Source organism: Scyliorhinus canicula, chromosome 11 (genome assembly GCF_902713615.1).
Source record: "Scyliorhinus canicula chromosome 11, sScyCan1.1, whole genome shotgun sequence".
NCBI lineage: Eukaryota > Metazoa > Chordata > Chondrichthyes > Carcharhiniformes > Scyliorhinidae > Scyliorhinus > Scyliorhinus canicula.
In genome coordinates, this window is record NC_052156.1 from 169,776,856 (window position 1) to 169,793,652 (window position 16,797).

At 49.4% G+C, this 16,797-nt stretch overlaps 1 protein-coding gene across 4 annotated transcripts in view; it reads left to right on the forward strand.

The window, feature by feature from the left end:
- Nucleotides 1-14,626, forward strand: part of pcloa (piccolo presynaptic cytomatrix protein a) — a 543,385-nt gene extending 528,759 nt beyond the window's left edge. For all 4 annotated transcript variants that reach the window (XM_038811990.1, XM_038811988.1, XM_038811987.1 and 1 more), the window contains 2 exons: nt 8,658-8,803; nt 11,138-14,626. In XM_038811990.1, the coding sequence (XP_038667918.1) occupies nt 8,658-8,803; nt 11,138-11,311 (320 nt within the window). In that variant the 3' untranslated portion in view covers nt 11,312-14,626. The remainder of the gene's footprint in view (nt 1-8,657; nt 8,804-11,137) is intronic.
- The last annotated feature ends 2,171 nt before the right edge of the window (nt 14,627-16,797 follow it).

Here is a 16,797-nt window from a genome sequence, read left to right on the forward strand (position 1 = left end):
CACCAACCAGCGATGTTGGCCGCCGTGGCGATGGCCACTGCCCTGCATGCAGCCCTGTGGCAGCATCAGTGGGAACGGCTCAGAGAGGCGGCGGAGGCTGCAGCAGAGGAGTGGGCTGCAGAGGGGCTGGTGGCAGCCGCTCAGGCTGGAGGGCTGCCCGCCCGACAGGCTGAGGAGGAGGAGAAGGAGGGGAAACAGGACAAGGGCGAGGAGGAGGAGGTGGTGGCGGTGCCAAGGAGGTGCCTGATGCAGTCAAGCGTCCACCGCGACCACGTCTTTTGACGAAGACTGCGGATGAGCCGGGAGACTGTCCGACACATCTGCCACATGATGGCATACCTGGCACCACAAGGGAGTGGGGGAGGACACCCAGTGGCCGTCAAGGTGACGGTGGCGCTCAACTTTTATGTGACAGAGTCATTCCAGTCGCCGAGGGGGGACCTTTCTGGCATCTCCTAGGCATAGGCACACCGATGCATCCGTGCCTTCACTGACGCCTTGTCTGCCCAGGCAGAATGGTACATTCAGTACCCTGTGGACCGCGTCCACCAGGATGCTCGGACAGCGGGGTTCACTGCTGCCGCCGGGATGCACCATCAGGAAGTGGTACCACTCCATGAACGTTCGGGTGGTCTGTGACCACCAGATGAGGATCCTGCACATCTGCACCCGATTCCCGGATAGTGTACATGACTCGTTGACTCGTTCATGATGGCATAACCTGTGATCCCTGGCTTGTTCGAGGGACACTCCCCTTGGCTGCAGGGCTGGTTGCTGGGCGACAGAGTTACCTGTTGTGATCGTGGCTGATGACGCCTATACAGAGGCCACAGAGCGATGCGGAGACCCGCTACAATTATGCCATGATGCGACCAGGGGCATTGTCAAGAGGTGCTTCGGGGTGCTGAAGTTGCAGTTCAGGTCCCTGGACCACTCTGGAGGAGCCCTCCAGTACAAGGCAAGGAGGGTTGGCCGCATCGTTGTGATCTGCTGCGTCCTCCACAATACAGCCCAGCAGAGGGGCGATGTGCTGGAGGAGGATGAGCAGCAAGGGCATGCCTCGTCAGACGAGGAGGATGAGAAGGAGGGGGACAATGAGCGGGACATGGGGGCTGGCCAGGCACGGGAGGCCACACTACACCATCGCCAGGGCCAGCACGCACGGGACACACTAGTTGACACACGTTTCACTAACTGGGGGGGGTTGCTCGGCAGGGTCACAGACACCACAATACCGCACCCCCTCACCATTGAAAACCCTCCCCTCCCCCACCACCAACTACCCTCACCTCCCCCACCACCGCATCACCCTCACCTCCCCCACCACCGACCACCCTCACCTCCCACACCACCGACCACCCTCACCTCCCCCACCACCAACCACCCTCACCTCCCCCCACCACCGACCTCCCTCACCTCGCCCACCACCGACCATCCTCACCTCCCCCACCACCAACTACCCTCACCTTCCACACCACCCTCACCACCGACCACCCTCACCTCCCCCACCACCGACCACCCTCACCTCCCCCCACCACCGACCACCCTCACCTCCCCCACCACCGACCATCCTCACCTCCCCCACCACCGACCACCCTCACCTCCCCCACAACCGACCACCCTCACCTCCTCACCACCGACCACCCTCACCTCCCCCACCACCGACCACCCTCACCTCCCCCACCACTGACCTCCCTCACCTCGCCCACCACCGACCACCCTCACCTCCCCCACCACCAACTACCCTCACCTCCCCCCACCACCCTCACCTCCCCCACAACCGACCACCCTCACCTCCCCCCACCACCGACCACCCTCACCTCGCCCACCACCGACCACCCTCACCTCCCCCACAACCGACCACCCTCACCTCCCCCCACCACCCTCACCTCCTCACCACCGACCACCCTCACCTCCCCCACCACCGACCACCCTCACCTCCCCCACCACCGACCTCCCTCACCTCGCCCACCACCGACCACCCTCACCTCCTCCACCACCAACTACCCTCACCTCCCCCACCACCAACCACCCTCACCTCCCCCCACCACCGACCTCCCTCACCTCGCCCACCACCGACCATCCTCACCTCCCCCACCACCAACTACCCTCACCTTCCACACCACCAACCACCCTCACCTCCCCCACCACCGACCTCCCTCAACTCGCCCACCACCGACCATCCTCACCTCCCCCACCACCAACTACCCTCACCTCCCCCACCACCGACCACCCTCACCTCGCCCACCACCGACTACCCTCACCTCCCCCACCACCAACTACCCTCACCTCCCCCACCACCGACCACCCTCACCTCGCCCACCACCGACCATCCTCACCTCCCCCACCACCAACTACCCTCACCTTCCACACCACCAACCACCCTCACCTCGCCCACCACCGACCACCCTCACCTCCCCCACCACCGACCTCCCTCACCTCGCCCACCACTGAACCACCCACATACACACCCCACTCCATTATATATACCTGCTGCACCAAGAGCTGGGAGCACTGGGTTAGCAGTGACAGCAGGTCTGGTCCATGGCATGGAAGGTGATGTCAGCCTGCTCAGTGATAAGTTCCATGCTCCACATCGTTAGACAATGTCTGACACATGCCCACAGTAACACCTTCCACCTGGGTGATCCCTGCACACGAGCTGGGCAGTCCATCACACGGCCCTGTCGAATAGCTGGGGAGGGAATGATGGGGACAGTTAGGGGAGGGGGGCTGCACAGACCGCCCACTGAGCCTCACTCGCCCACCACCCCTCACTCCCAGTGGCCATCCCTGACCACCCCACCCATCAGACAGAGCACAGAGGCAGGTTACAACGGTGTAAACATGTGTTTAATGTGAAGAGGTACATACATTCTGTGCCCTAGCCCCTCTAAATAAACTGTGGCCAGCACCCGTGCCAACTTAACTGGTGTCTAACTTCCTGGGATTATGGGCCGTAACACTACGCCTAGGTGGTTCCCAAGACGGTACAGCAGGAGTGGAGGTGGACGGCTGCGACTCCTGCCCTGCGACCTGGGTCCCCCTGGGTGCACGTCTCCTGGGGTGGCCCGGCCTGGATGGGCCCGACTGCTCCTCAGACGTCCCGGGTGGCGTGGTGCCACCCTGTTCTGCCCGCTGCCCACCAGATGCATCAGGGACAGGAGGGGGGGTGCGGGGGGAGTCCGAGGTGCTGCGCTGTTCCAGGACCTCCTCTGCGGGAGTCACTGGCACGGGCCCCAGCACCTCCTCCTCCCTCGGGTGCCCGGTGGCACCCGGGATTCTCCATGGGGCAGGGGTGCGAGCGGTGACAAGCCCCGAGGCCCTCCTGCCACCTGGCGCTGCCAGTCCTGGATACCCACTCTGATATCGACAAGAGTCTGTATGTTAGCGACCACGGAGCACAGGGAGTGCGCCACCTCCCTCTGGGTCTGTGTGACGCTGGTCAGCACCTGTGAAATGGCGCCGATGATCTCAGTCATGGCCTGCCATGACTGGGCCATGCTGAGGAGCATCGCTGTGTTGTTCAGGTGGCTCTGGCACATAGCTGCCTGTGAGAGGGCAGCCCTGTCCTAGGCCATGGCCCCCACCTGCACATAATGCCCCAGGCCTTGCACACGCTGACCCATGTCCGACACCGTCGCCCCATTGTCTCCACCGCGGACGCCACCCGTGTGGTTTCGGCCTTCGTGGGAAGCATTTACCGGCACTACTCCCAGCTCCTGGACACGGATGGACTACTCCACCTGCGCCTGCAGGTGCCGGAAGCCGGCCGTCATCCCCTCCTCTAGTCCCTGGGTCGTTGACTGTATCCGATCTATGGGTGGGACTGGATGTTCCAGGAGCCCAGGACCTGTCTTGCCGACAGCTGGTTGCTGGGGTCAGTCTACCCTCCGACCGTCCGGCCCCTCGGATGCTCCTACCTCCATCTGCTGCACCAGAACGACTGTGTGGGGAGCACCAGTGAGTGTCCCAGAAGCCTCTTCACTAAAGTGCCCGACCGAGGTGGGTGTCTGTGAGATGGTGGAGGCTGTTGGAGAAGCAGAGACAGAAAGTCTGTGTCCTCCTCCGACCCGAACTCCAGGGTCCCCTAGGTATTGATCCCCTGGGTATTGATCCCCTGGGTCATCTCGGGCAGAGGGCTGGTGTTCTGGCAGCTCTCCCCATCGGTGCTCAGATTTTTGGGGGCACCGGCCCTGGCACTGGCTGGGGGCGGGGGGCCCTGGCTGGTCATGTAACAAGACAGCATGTATGGTTAAACAGGACGGGGTGAGGTGGTGAGGGCTGGGGTGAGGAAAGCTGGGGTGAAAGGGGTGGGTGTGGGTTTTTGGGGTGAGGGGGGTTGAAGTGAGGGGGAGTGGGGGCATGGAGCATGGGGGTTGGGGTGGGGGGTGAGTGCTGGAGTGAAGGGGTGGGTGTGGGGTTTTGGGGTGAGGGGGTTGTGGAGTGTGGGGTATGGAAGGTTGGGGGGAGTGTGAGGGTATGGGGGGTGTGGGGGGGTAGGGTGAGGGGGATGTGGGGGCTTGGGCCGTGGGGGGTTGGGGTGAGGGGGGCACAAATTTTTCGTGAGGATCTGCAATCAGGCAGTGGATCTTACTTTGTGACGCCAACCACCTCGTCAGCGACTTCCCGCTCCTCCGGCCCGCCAACCATGTCCAGTGTCCGCTGCTAGGGCACAGTGAGGGGACACATGTCAGGTGGTCCCCCTCCCATTCCTGGCGGTTGTTCGCAGCCTTGTCCTGGGGGGCAGCGGGAGGGGAGGAGGGGTCAGACACAAACAGTGAGAGTGTTAGACGGTCCACCGCATGTAGCCCAGGGGTTAGGTCTTTGATGGCATTAATGCCCAGGGCACATGGCCATTGTGGCTGGAATGGGTGGGTGCAGACATGTGGGTCAGGATGGGGGTGCAACTGGCCCCCTGGGGGTGGGGAGGCGAGTCACGTGTGTGGCGGACAGTGGTAGGGGGTTTGGTGCCGGGGCACAGTGCTGGGTACTCACCCTGACTGCCCTGTGGAGGTCGTACAGTTTTTTCCTGCACTGGTCTGTATTTCGAGCCACCTCGCTGACGGCAACTGCCGAATGGTATCATATCAGCTTCTGAAGTATTTCATCGCATTATGGAGCAAATAATGGAGGGCATCGAGGGGGTGCAAGTCTTTGTGGACGACGTGATCATCTGGTCCACGATGCCCGAGGATCACATCGCTCACCTCAAACAGGTTTACCAAAGGATACATGAAAACGGCCTCCAACTCAACAGGGCCAAATGCTCATTTGGTAGATCCGCTATCAAGTTTCTGAGTGACCACATTTCACAGCAAAGTGTTCAACCTGACGCTGACAAGGTGCTGGTAATCAATGCCATGAAGACCCCAGAGAACAAAAAGGCAGTCCTCCGTTTCCTCGGGATGGTATGCCCAGATCGAAAAGGAGTGCTTGGGTCTCCTGACAGAAATAGTCAAGTTTCATGACTACGTATACGGCCTGCCAAAGTTCACGATGGAAACAGGCCTGTAGTCCACATAATCCGAAAGGATTTAAATGACATGACACCTCGGCTGCAGCGAATTCTTCTTTGTCTCCGCCGATATGACTTCGAACTCGTCTACACACCGGGTAGGGAGCTGATAGTCGCGGATGCACTATCCTGATCCGTCACCACACCGTGTGAACAGGGCGACTTCATTCGCCACATTGAAACACAGGTGCAGCTGTGTGCCAGCAACCTCCCGGCCTCTGACGAACGAGTTATACAAATACACGAAGAAACTGCCAAAGATCCCCTACTGCAGCGAGTGATGCAACACCTCGCCCACGGCTGGCAAAAGGGGCACTGCCCCCAGTTCTTCAACGTTAAGGATGAGCTGACGGTTGTTGAGGGGATCCTTCTTGAGCCAGGTAGAATCGTCATTCCCCAAAGCATGTAAAACATGGTGCTCAGACAGATCCCCGAGGGTCACCTGTGGGTCGAGAAATGTTGACGCAGAGCTCGACAGGCAGTTTACTAGCCTGGCATCAGCCAGGACATTACCAACACAGTCCTCAACTGCACAACAGGCCAGATGTTTCAACCAGCTCAGCCAAGGAAATGCTGCAACAGCATGAGATCATGACCTCTCCGTGGTCCAAGGTGGGGATAGACCTCTTTCGCGCCAATGGGCGTGATTACGTGCTCGACTACTTCTCCAGCTAACCGGAAGTGGTGAAACTGTCAGACCTCACGTCCAAGTTCGTCATCAAAGCCTGCAAAGAGACGTTTGCCAGGCATGGGATACCACTCATGGTAATGAGTGACAACGGTCCATGTTTCTACAGCCAAGAGTGGCCCGACTTTGCATGATCCTACCACTTTAGTAACGTCACATCCAGTCCCCATTACCCGCAATCAAACGGGAAGGCTGAGAAAGGGATCCATATTGTCAAGCGGTTGCTGTGCAAGGCTGCAGACCCAGCCTCAGATTTCAACCTGGCGCTATTGGCATACAGGGCAACCCCTCTGTCGACGTTTGTCTCCGGCGCAGTTGCTCATGAACCGCAACCTGAGGATGACTGTTCCAGCCATCCATGTTCCAGACCTTGACCACCTCACAGTGCTGCAGAAGGTGCAGCAATCCAGGGACCAGCAAAAGATCACGTATGATGCTCATGCCACGGATCTGCCTGCGCTGGCTCCAGACGATGTTGTTCGCGTTCAGCTGCCTGAGGGAGGTTGGTCAGTCCCAGCTGTTGTCATCGACAGGTTTCTCCCAGGTCTTTCGATGTCCAAATGGCTGATGGCTTCATTTTACGGCTCAACAGGAGGGCGCTGCATAACATTCCCTGCCCATCAACCGACCGCACTTCTCCGCATGCCATCATGCCTTTTCCGGATGTCTTGCACCACGAGGCCAACGATCTGGCAGCGATCCCACCTGTCCACAAGGCCACTGAGATGTCAGCCATCCCGCCTGTCCAGGTGCCGGCATCCCCCCCTCCACCTCTGCGGTGATCAACAAGAATTTGTTGCCCACCGCAAAGACTGAATCTATAGACTTAAATCATGTAAATTTTGTTCAGTTTGCTCTGTATCTGCACGATAGACACCTTCCCATGTACATATGTTCATTCATTTCACCACTTGTACATAGTTATGCATGCATATACAGCCACGTTCCAAAATTTATTTTAAAAGTGGGAGATGTCATAACATCCACTCGTGTATATCATGAGATGCAGACAGGCAGTGATTGACACACAGGAAAACCAATGAACACACACGAAACAGAACAACCAATCATCAGACAGGACATCACCACTATAAAGCCCACAGGGCATTAAGGCTCTCTCTCTCTCACAGGACACGGCTAGGGAGATAGTCACAGTGCACAGGCCAATGAACATCATCACTATGTGATAGCTAATCTGGTCAAGTCAGGAGGAGGTTATCAGTTAGGTTTATAGATTATCAACCCACAGCAGATTATGTACAGCAATCAACCAGTGTTGGACCATCTCCTGTGTCGGAAGCCTGTTTCTCGTTTTACTGCATCCAGTTGCAGTCGATGTTAGACCAGCACAGATAACACATCAGTTGCCATAACACCAATGAGAAATCAGACAAACTACAGATAATTTGTGAAATTTAGTAGCAGCAGTCTATCTGCCATATAAGGCACAGTAAGAAGTCTTACAACACCAGGTTAAAGTCCAACAGGTTTGTTTCAAACACTAGCTTTCGGAACACTGCTCCTTCCTAAGGTGTTGTAAGACTTCTTACTGTGCTCACCCCAGTCCAACGCCGGCATCTCCACATCATATAAGGCACAGTTGGACCTGAATATGAGCCAATCCACGCAATGTTCAGCAGGGTTCACTGAACAATGAGCATAATTGTGTACTCTGCTTTTCTTCAAAGCCACGGCTAACTTTAATATCCCCAAAATTCACTCATTGACATCTTCCAAATTAAGACTGACAAATGATCAAACCTGGCTCTGTACTATTCTATGTTACTCAGTACTGCACTTGAATGAACCCTTCATGTTATTAACTGTATTCTGCCTGTTCAGGTTGATCATAGAATTTACAGTGCAGAAGGAGGCCATTCGGCCCATCGTGTCTGCACCGGCCTTTGGAAAGAGCACTCACTTAAGCCCACAACTCCACCCTATCCCCGGAACCCCACCTAACCTTTTTAGACACTAAGGGCAATTTAACATAGCCAATCCACCTAACCTGCACATCTTTGGACTGTGGGAGGAAACTGGAGTACCCGGAGGAAACGCACGCAGACACGGGGAGGATGTGCAGACTCCACACAGTCAGTGACCCAGCCAGGAATCGAACCTGGGACCTTGGAGCTGTGAAGCAACTGTGCTACCCACTGTGCTACCATGCTGCCAAGGAGCTGTGAAGCATCCCATGTCACTTTCAACAAAGAGCGAGAGCCGTGGCTAATATGTATCCCTCAGTTGACTTTATAAAGGCAGATTGTCTCGTCATTATCATATTTCACACACTTGTGAAAGCTTTATGTGTGAAAACTGGCTGTAGAGTTTTCTACATCGGAACTGTGACAACATTTCAAAAGTACTCAATTGGTGTAAATCACTTTGAGATGTTCAGTGGTCAGAAAAAGTGTGATATAAATGCAAGTATCTCCTTTTCTTTATTCACAGACCTGTATGTAAAATTATATGTCGTAAACATTTCAACACAAAAGCGAATGTTTAAGAAAAAGACTCGGGTCTGCAGACACGACCGGGAGCCATCATTTAATGAGACGTTTCGTTTTAGTCTGAACACAGCTGGCCACTCCCTCCAGGTAATGTTCTGTCCAGCACCTATATCTGAGCATGTTACAGATCATGAGACTACTTGACTGCTCAATTAATTATCTCCATTTTTAGAGCTTATTTCTCTGTGTGTCATGGAATTTTAGATTTGTAGAATTACATAATTTGCTACAATCTTCAAACAGAAATTGCGAGTGGATGATCCATCCCAGCCAGTTCTAGAGGACACCAGCATCACGGATGCTAATCTTCAGCCAATTTCAGTCACTCCATGTGATATCAAGAAATGGGGAGGGAATGGTTAGCACCGCTGCCTCACGGCACCGAGGTCCCGGGTTTGATCCAGGATCCCAGTCCTCTGTCACCCTGGTTCTCAGCTCTGAGCACAGAGCCAGAGTGATGGAGTGGAGGTCCAGAGCATATCCCCATGAATGCTTTTGCAATCTGATCGGTCTGCAACTCCAGAGCAGTCCCTAGTCTGTCCATGGAGGAAACTTTGCGCTCTGAAGAGTGGGTTATTGCAGTGCAAATTGTCTGGATTGATACCTTCAAAGTCTGTGCTAGAACACACAACCCCTTTGGTATCTCCACCAAATCTCCACGCACCTTGTTCTGGATGTCCAGTATCTGCAGCCAAATAGACAACTCCAGAGGCTCATCATTTGACTCAGATTCAGCCTCTGGATCATTGTGAATAATCCTCTGAATGTCCAAGACATGCACCATCCAATTCTCCACCAGTTGCTTGTTGATTGTGAAGTGCCTTCACCAGATTGTGCTTCCTCTTGCTCTGAGGCACGATACCAGGCCGAGCTGCCTGTAACTGCACAGGTGCTTGGTGTGAGAGAAAGAATGCGCCACTGCATTCTCTAATCCCTGCAGAGCTGCCAGTTACGGCAATGGTGCTTGTTATGAGGGAAATGATGTACCACTACACTCTCCAAGGCTTCCCCTTCCTCCTCGGAGCCCAGTGTCAGTCCATCAGGGCCAGCATTCGCAGGCTGTTGATGTGCAGGGGACAAAAAGAAAGGGAAGGTTATGGTCAACATTATGTTGTGTGCAAAGGCACAACCTTCCACTATGGTAAAACTACATGCAGAGTCAGATGTTACTCTTGGTTAGCACTGAACAACTTCTAGATGCAACACTGTTTCCTCCCTAATCCATGGGAGCATTTGAAAGCATAAACCATCATTCATTACAGTATACCAGGCATCGCACATCCTCCCCTTAGCCCTTTTAACACCTCTCTCTTTCGACTGTAAATAATACGTACTATCTCACCAACCTGAGTCCTTGCTCCAATCTTGCCTCTGCCACAGTTCCAGTCATTCACTGCGAGCTCCAGCAGTTCTTCTTCCCCCAACCCCCCACTCCCACCCCACTCCCCTTTGCAAAGGCCTTTGGCCACATTCAGTGTCATTTGTGCATCATGTTACCTCACACTTCTGAGCGATAAACAAGGCATTACCCAGAAGGAGCCTTCTCATGATCATCTGTGTTCCCTCTTTTACACAATGGGGGTGTACTTACCCTATCTTAAAATATCATTGATCCTCTTTGTGCACTGAATCCACATTCTCCCAATGATCCCCAGTCTACTCTGCTACCTCCATTCAGACTGCTCTGGTTATGGTGGGAGGTTTTCTCTTTCTATTAAAAGGTTTGATGTCCATCTGTTACTCACAGCCTGGAAAAAGGTTCACAGTGAGTCATTGAACCTTGGGGCCTTCCTGTTCCTTCACTCCTCACCGCCTGAATCCTTTCTTTTGGTCATCTATGCAGGAGAAACAAGCGTCGTATTTCCCTATTTTCAAAATGGTTAGCTTAGAATCCATTCCATGGTTGTGTCTTCCCTGCCAAGGGTCCTTAATTCTACCTGTCTGTGAAAATAGTCAAAAATTCATACTTACCCATGACAGACCAGTAACTCCTTCAACAGAAAGCAAGAGTTTTCAAATTACTATCCATGGTGGAGTGGAATCATTTTTGCAGAGCAGAAACTGATCTTTCTAATCTGGAATCATTCTTACTGAGATGGCATTCAAGACATTACAGTTCTCCAAGGAAGTCTCATGCAAATCATGTTTGAGAGATTTGCAAATAAATTGAAAACTTCTTTGATTAAACAAATGCAGGTAAATCTTACCTCTGTTATTCTATTTCTTTCTTTACCAACGGCTTTATGATATATTGTTCCTTGTGAATTTAGTTCTTGGAATTCTAAAATGCTGGAAAATGTTATACAACAGAGTGCTGAATCGCTGCTCCCCTAATGCAGTGTTGCGTTAGGTATTACACACTTAATAAGCTGTAACTTGGATACTTCAATATGAATTAACCTCTTGATTTTTCTGCTTTAGATTTTGTTGATTTCTAATGGTGGGAAGTTCATGAGGAAGACATTGATTGGTGAAGCATACATCTGGCTTGACAAAGTGGATTTAAGGAAAAGAATAGCTAACTGGCACAAATTGTTAGTCAGCTCAACAGAAAGCCAACGAGGAGCTGCACCTGGCTTTAATCTACAAAACTGACACCATCATCATGTGGAAAACATAAATCCAGATCTTTGATTGTCTTCTTGTATAGCTAGGTTCTTCAAGAAGGCCAAAGGAAATGTGTTCCCATCTGTTTGGACTGTAGCTATCATGCCTCACCAAGGTGTAGTATAGTTCAGTTTTACATGGCTCAGAGTGATAGCATTTAAAGTGAAGAAACCAAGCTGTAATATCCTGACCATTCTCAATGTGTATAAATATAAAGAAAATAAAGTATTGAGAGGATTAACATACACCTTTAGGCAGGTGCTGGTGCATCAAGTATGGTGAGACAAATGAGATCTGGTCATGGAATGTTATCCTTTGTATGGTTTAAAGGCGAGATTCGTCCAGTTAGGTGAGCTGACATAGCCATGCAACACATTCTACTGTCTAAGAGCCATCTCTACAGGTGAAAATGTCAATGTATTTTTCTGATGTTCAGTCATATACTCAAACTTGCAGTAATAATGATGGTAAGAAAATATTCTTATGAATTGTACTGTTCAAAAAAGATACGTTTGAAATAAATGTATTTGGGCTTCTATTCCTTTATAACAAAACTGGTTGTGGAAGGAGCAAGGAAAAAGTTTAGTGAATCAGAGATACTAGAACATGCATTTCAGACCTTATTTCTGCTGAGGCTGAATGTAGACTTGCGACATTTGTACTTCATTTACTTCTGAAGGTTTTGTGTGGTTTACTGTATTTTTATGGCATACTCAGGGGAAGGACGATATGATTCATATGCAAAAAAGGTACCGGTTTATCAATAAAAAGGCAGGTTTAATGTTAAATTGTGAAGATAATCTAAATTATAGGAAGAGATAAATTGTTTGGCAGGAAACTTGGTGGTAATCATAAATTATTTTTAAATTTGGCATTTTCTAAGCCACTTATTAAATCCAACACCAGGCCTCTTGCTTCCTTCCCAGAATTTCAGCCTTTTTTTAAGCAAACTATTGGCAGAGGTGAAAGATTTGCTAAACTGCAGATGTGTGCTGTTTGAGTAGAGTGATTAAGTGGTCGTCAGCATATATCAGAAACATTCATATATAATGAAGGTCCACTTTTATGGTTCCAGTATATAGAAAAAGCAGATAGTAGCATGCTGGAAGACCTCTAATCATCACCAGTTAGCAGCAGTTATTATATCTTTTCTTCTGCCCAAAGATAAATTTTATTTTGCAGTCGTTACTTGCTAATAGTTTCGGAGAGCTTGCTGAGGACATGTGCATGTTCAATTAATTTTCCTACTATTGTAACCATGAATGTTTAATTGAATTCCATTGTTGCTTAGTATTACTCAGAATATATATCTTAAATTCTGTATATATGTGTGCCTGTATAGGTTTTGGGTTTGTGGAGGAGGGAGATAGAGGAAGAAAGCGTTCATCCTTAAGACAAATTATTCAGTGAAGAATTTGGAACATATATATATAATATATATATATATACACTTGACGACTGGAGGTACTCTATGCAAAACAGACTACAAATTTTGGATGCATTTGTTAATCAAAAAATGACTAGGTTGAGACTAAGAAGTGAGTAAAAGCACATTGTATACATGTTTTCTTATCATGTTGCATTCTAATACGTGTACAGATTTGACAGCAGAATGGTTGTTCTGATACTATATTAAATGTATTCTCTGTAATAAAAATGGTGGCTGATAAATAGATTAACCAGTTACCATGGAAAATCCTTTTGTAATCCATCATTTTATGCCTTTTGCTTGCCTGCACAGGCTTTATGTCAAAGTAAAAAAGCAAATTGTACCCATAAAATCTCAATACGATTGTGTCCAACATCTCACTGGCTGCCTGGTTTTAGCATTCCCATGCAGCTTATGTTATGTCTGCAAAAGATGATGAAAATGGGTGACATAAGTTTTATTAATGGAACCTTTTAGATCTATAACCATAACATAATATAGGATTTGTGTTACTTGCCAATAATTTTCAATCCAAAATTGCTACATTTAAATAAAAAATTAATTTACAGAAACTAGGAACTGAGAAAATAATTAAAACACAGATGTAATTTCACAGCATGTCCTAAAGGTCATTTCTATCACCATTCCTGATATGGGTTCTTGCTGTTAAGCCAGCAGACATGAATGGCAGATGGCTGTCTTTATTTCTGGGTGGATAAGGCAGGCATCAAAATAATGTACATCCTGAGGTTACATTTCACTAAATTATCTTCAGAATTATTCTTTTATTTATAAATGACAGAATGACAATGGAAAATGATTAAAATTAACAGTGCAAATACATTCCTGATTGAATAAAAGTCAAGAGCAAAGCAGGGATTAGTTTAAAGTAGAAATATGACTTTGCTTGCCTTTATTGAAAGATGCCAGCCTGATTCAAGAATCTGGAATCTGTGTTTGTAATGCTTCTGGTTTTGATTATTTGAGAATAGTCTCATATTTATTGGACGTTTGACAAAAATCTGTCTTGAAATAATTGTGAGTGCTGTTGGTAATAAAACTGTTGAAATTATATTTAAATACTTTGGAATACAGCCTATGTTGACTTGCAGAAAGGGCACAGTTTTTTTATGCCATATTGTTGCATTAATGCAGTTTGCTGTCTGTTTCAGTGAATCCTACGCCCATTAAACCCTACCTGATGGATGAGTGTCCTAGTGTCTTAGGTATGAATAAAACATGTGTCTGATGTGAATAAAGTAGTCCCTTTGTACCATGTAAATATAACTTCTTTTCTACAGCAGGTTTTGAAATTTTTTTTTTGGTCTGACATTCAGCATGTGAATGTGAACAATGTACTGGTTGTTTAAAAAAAACTTTAAAACGATGAAAATAAACATTTTAAAATATCAACAAAAGCTATATTAACTGTTCCAGGTGTTCAGTGATGGTTGAATTGCTTGTGTGCTATCAACCTTTCAGTACCTGTACAGCAAACCTCTTCTTTAGTTTATGAAAATAAATTGCAGTTGTCCCTGACTTTGAAAATATGTCATGTATTACCACACTTTGAATTCATTTGTAAGATGTTGCATGTTTTGTGTGTGGCTCACTATCTTAAATTTGTAAATCAAGTTGATTATTTTTCATTGCTTCCAGATTCTCTGGAATCAATATGAAGGTTGTATAAATAAAGGGAATTGTTCCTCATGATTCCTGTAAAATTATTGCTTGTAAATCTGTCTGGAATCTTATTCTATGTAAAGATCATGTCATAGTTTTGTGATTGTACACAGGGGGTTTCCAGGGACACTAGATACAAAGTGTTGTATAAAAGGCTGTTACCCTACCCTCAACATTAAATATTGAAAAAAACAATATATTCAATTCTTTATTTGACTCTCAAAGTACTCATTAATCAGGATTAATTTATATAAATAAAACCGAAAAGCCGGGAATGCTCAGCTGATTTGGCAACGTCTGTGGGGAGAAAAGTTGGACTATTTGGTTGAATCTTCTTGCTGCCATCAGGAACCCCAAAACGGATGCCTTGCTGCCACCAGGCTGCGTGCCCAGAGGCTCAACTTCTGCACGCAGAGCGTTTGCTGAAAAAAATTAGCAACTTTTCAGAGCCTGTCAGTGGCTTAAAATTGCACCATTCCATCTAATTCTTAGGGTTAGGTGTTTGTAAAAATTGTTAGGGGGAGTGTTAGGGTTAGGGGATTGTAGAAATTGTTCAGGGGTCAGGATTACGAGGTTAGGGATAGGGATTGTAAAAATTGTCAATATATTCTTGAAGAGTATCATGAAAAAGGGTGTCCTGGCCACGAGAGCCACCAGCTACCCACCCCTGGGGCTGCATTCATCTGACCGACTAACACTCTAGATGGAATTCTCCTCTCCCGCGAAAAACCGGGAAGGCCGTCGTGAACTCGGCTGAGTTTCGCGATGGCCTCGTAGGCCACTCCTCTCACCTTATTCACCCCACCTGAAGGGCAAGGAGCAGTGCTCCGTAACTCTCGGCCGCCGGGCCATGACGCTTGCATCAAGGTGGCGCACCGAGAATGACGCGACGGCGGCACCTAAGTGACATCAGCCGCACATGCGCAGGTTGGCCGGCTCCAATCCGCACATGCGCGGCTGACGTCACGACAGATGATGGCTCAAACCCGCAATGAGAAGCGTCCTTCTGGTGCCTCCAGCCCCTGACATGGGCAGTGGGCAGAACAGGGTGGCACCACGCCACCTGGGTCCCCCGAGCAGCAGTTGGGCCCATCCAGGCCTGGTGGCTCCAGGAGACAGCCACCAAATGGGCTGAAGGTCCCAGGATGGGAATCGGAGAAGACCGCCTCCACTCCTGATGTACTACCTGGGGATCCACTGAGATGTATGGCACAGGATAAGCACAGAGGATAGTGACAGGAGTTAGGGCGCAATACACACCTGTTCACAACATTACAACCTGCCCCGGTGCTCTGTCAAAAGGGTGTGAGGGACATGCTGGGCTGGCTGTAGAGGGGGTATTTGGAGCAGGGGATAGGGGGGTGGTGGAGGGAGGGATGTGGGTGGGACACCAAATCGGTGAGCGTTTAGCGATGGCTGTACTGGGGAGCTTGGGCCAAGCCCACGCCCCCATCACCTCCTCCACCACTGCAAGGGTTCACTGGGACTGTGTGATGGAATGGCCAGCTCGCATGCAGGGATCACCCAGGTAGATGGTGGGAAGTGCTACCGTGGGCAGGAGTCAGACATTGTCAAACGATGCGGAGCACCAGAACTCATCGTAGAGCTGATTGTCATCATTAGGGTTAGGGTTAAGGAGTGTGCGCCGCAAATTAATAGCCCATTTTAGGAGCCAATTATTTGCTTAAAATTGCATCGTTCCATCGAATTTTTAGGGTCAGGGTCAAGGGTTAGGGTTAGGGTTTTGTAAAAAGTGTCAAAAAATTATCACGGCATTTGAGGAAAGAGAGGAGTCTTGCTGCCTAAAATTGCATCATTCCATCGAATTTTTAGGGTTAGGGTTAGAGTTAGGGTTTAGGGTTAGGGTTAGTGTCAGGGTGCGATAGGGTTAGGGTTTTGTAAAAAGTGTCAAAAAATTATCGCGGCATTTGAGGAAAGAGAGGAGTCTTGCTGCCTAAAATTGCATCATTCCATCGAATTTTTAGGGTTAGGGTTAGAGTTAGGGTTTAGGGTTAGGGTTAGTGTCAGGGTGCGATAGGGTTAGGGTTTTGTAAAAAGTGTCAAAGAATTATCGCGGCACTTGAGGAAAGAGAGGAGTCTTGCTGCCGCAAGGCGGCGAGTCTGAAGGCTCGCAACATTTGTGCACAGAGTGTGCGCCGCAAAATATTTGAACAATTTAGGAGACAATTATTTGCCTAAAATTGCATCGTTCCATCGAATTTTTAGGGTTAGGGTTAGGGGTTAGGGTTAGGGGTTAGGGTTAGGGTTAGGGGGTTAGGGTTAGGGTTAGGGTTTAGGTTTAGGGTTAGGGTTAGTGTTTAGGGTTAGGGTTAGGGTTTAGGGTTTAGGGTTAGGGATTAGG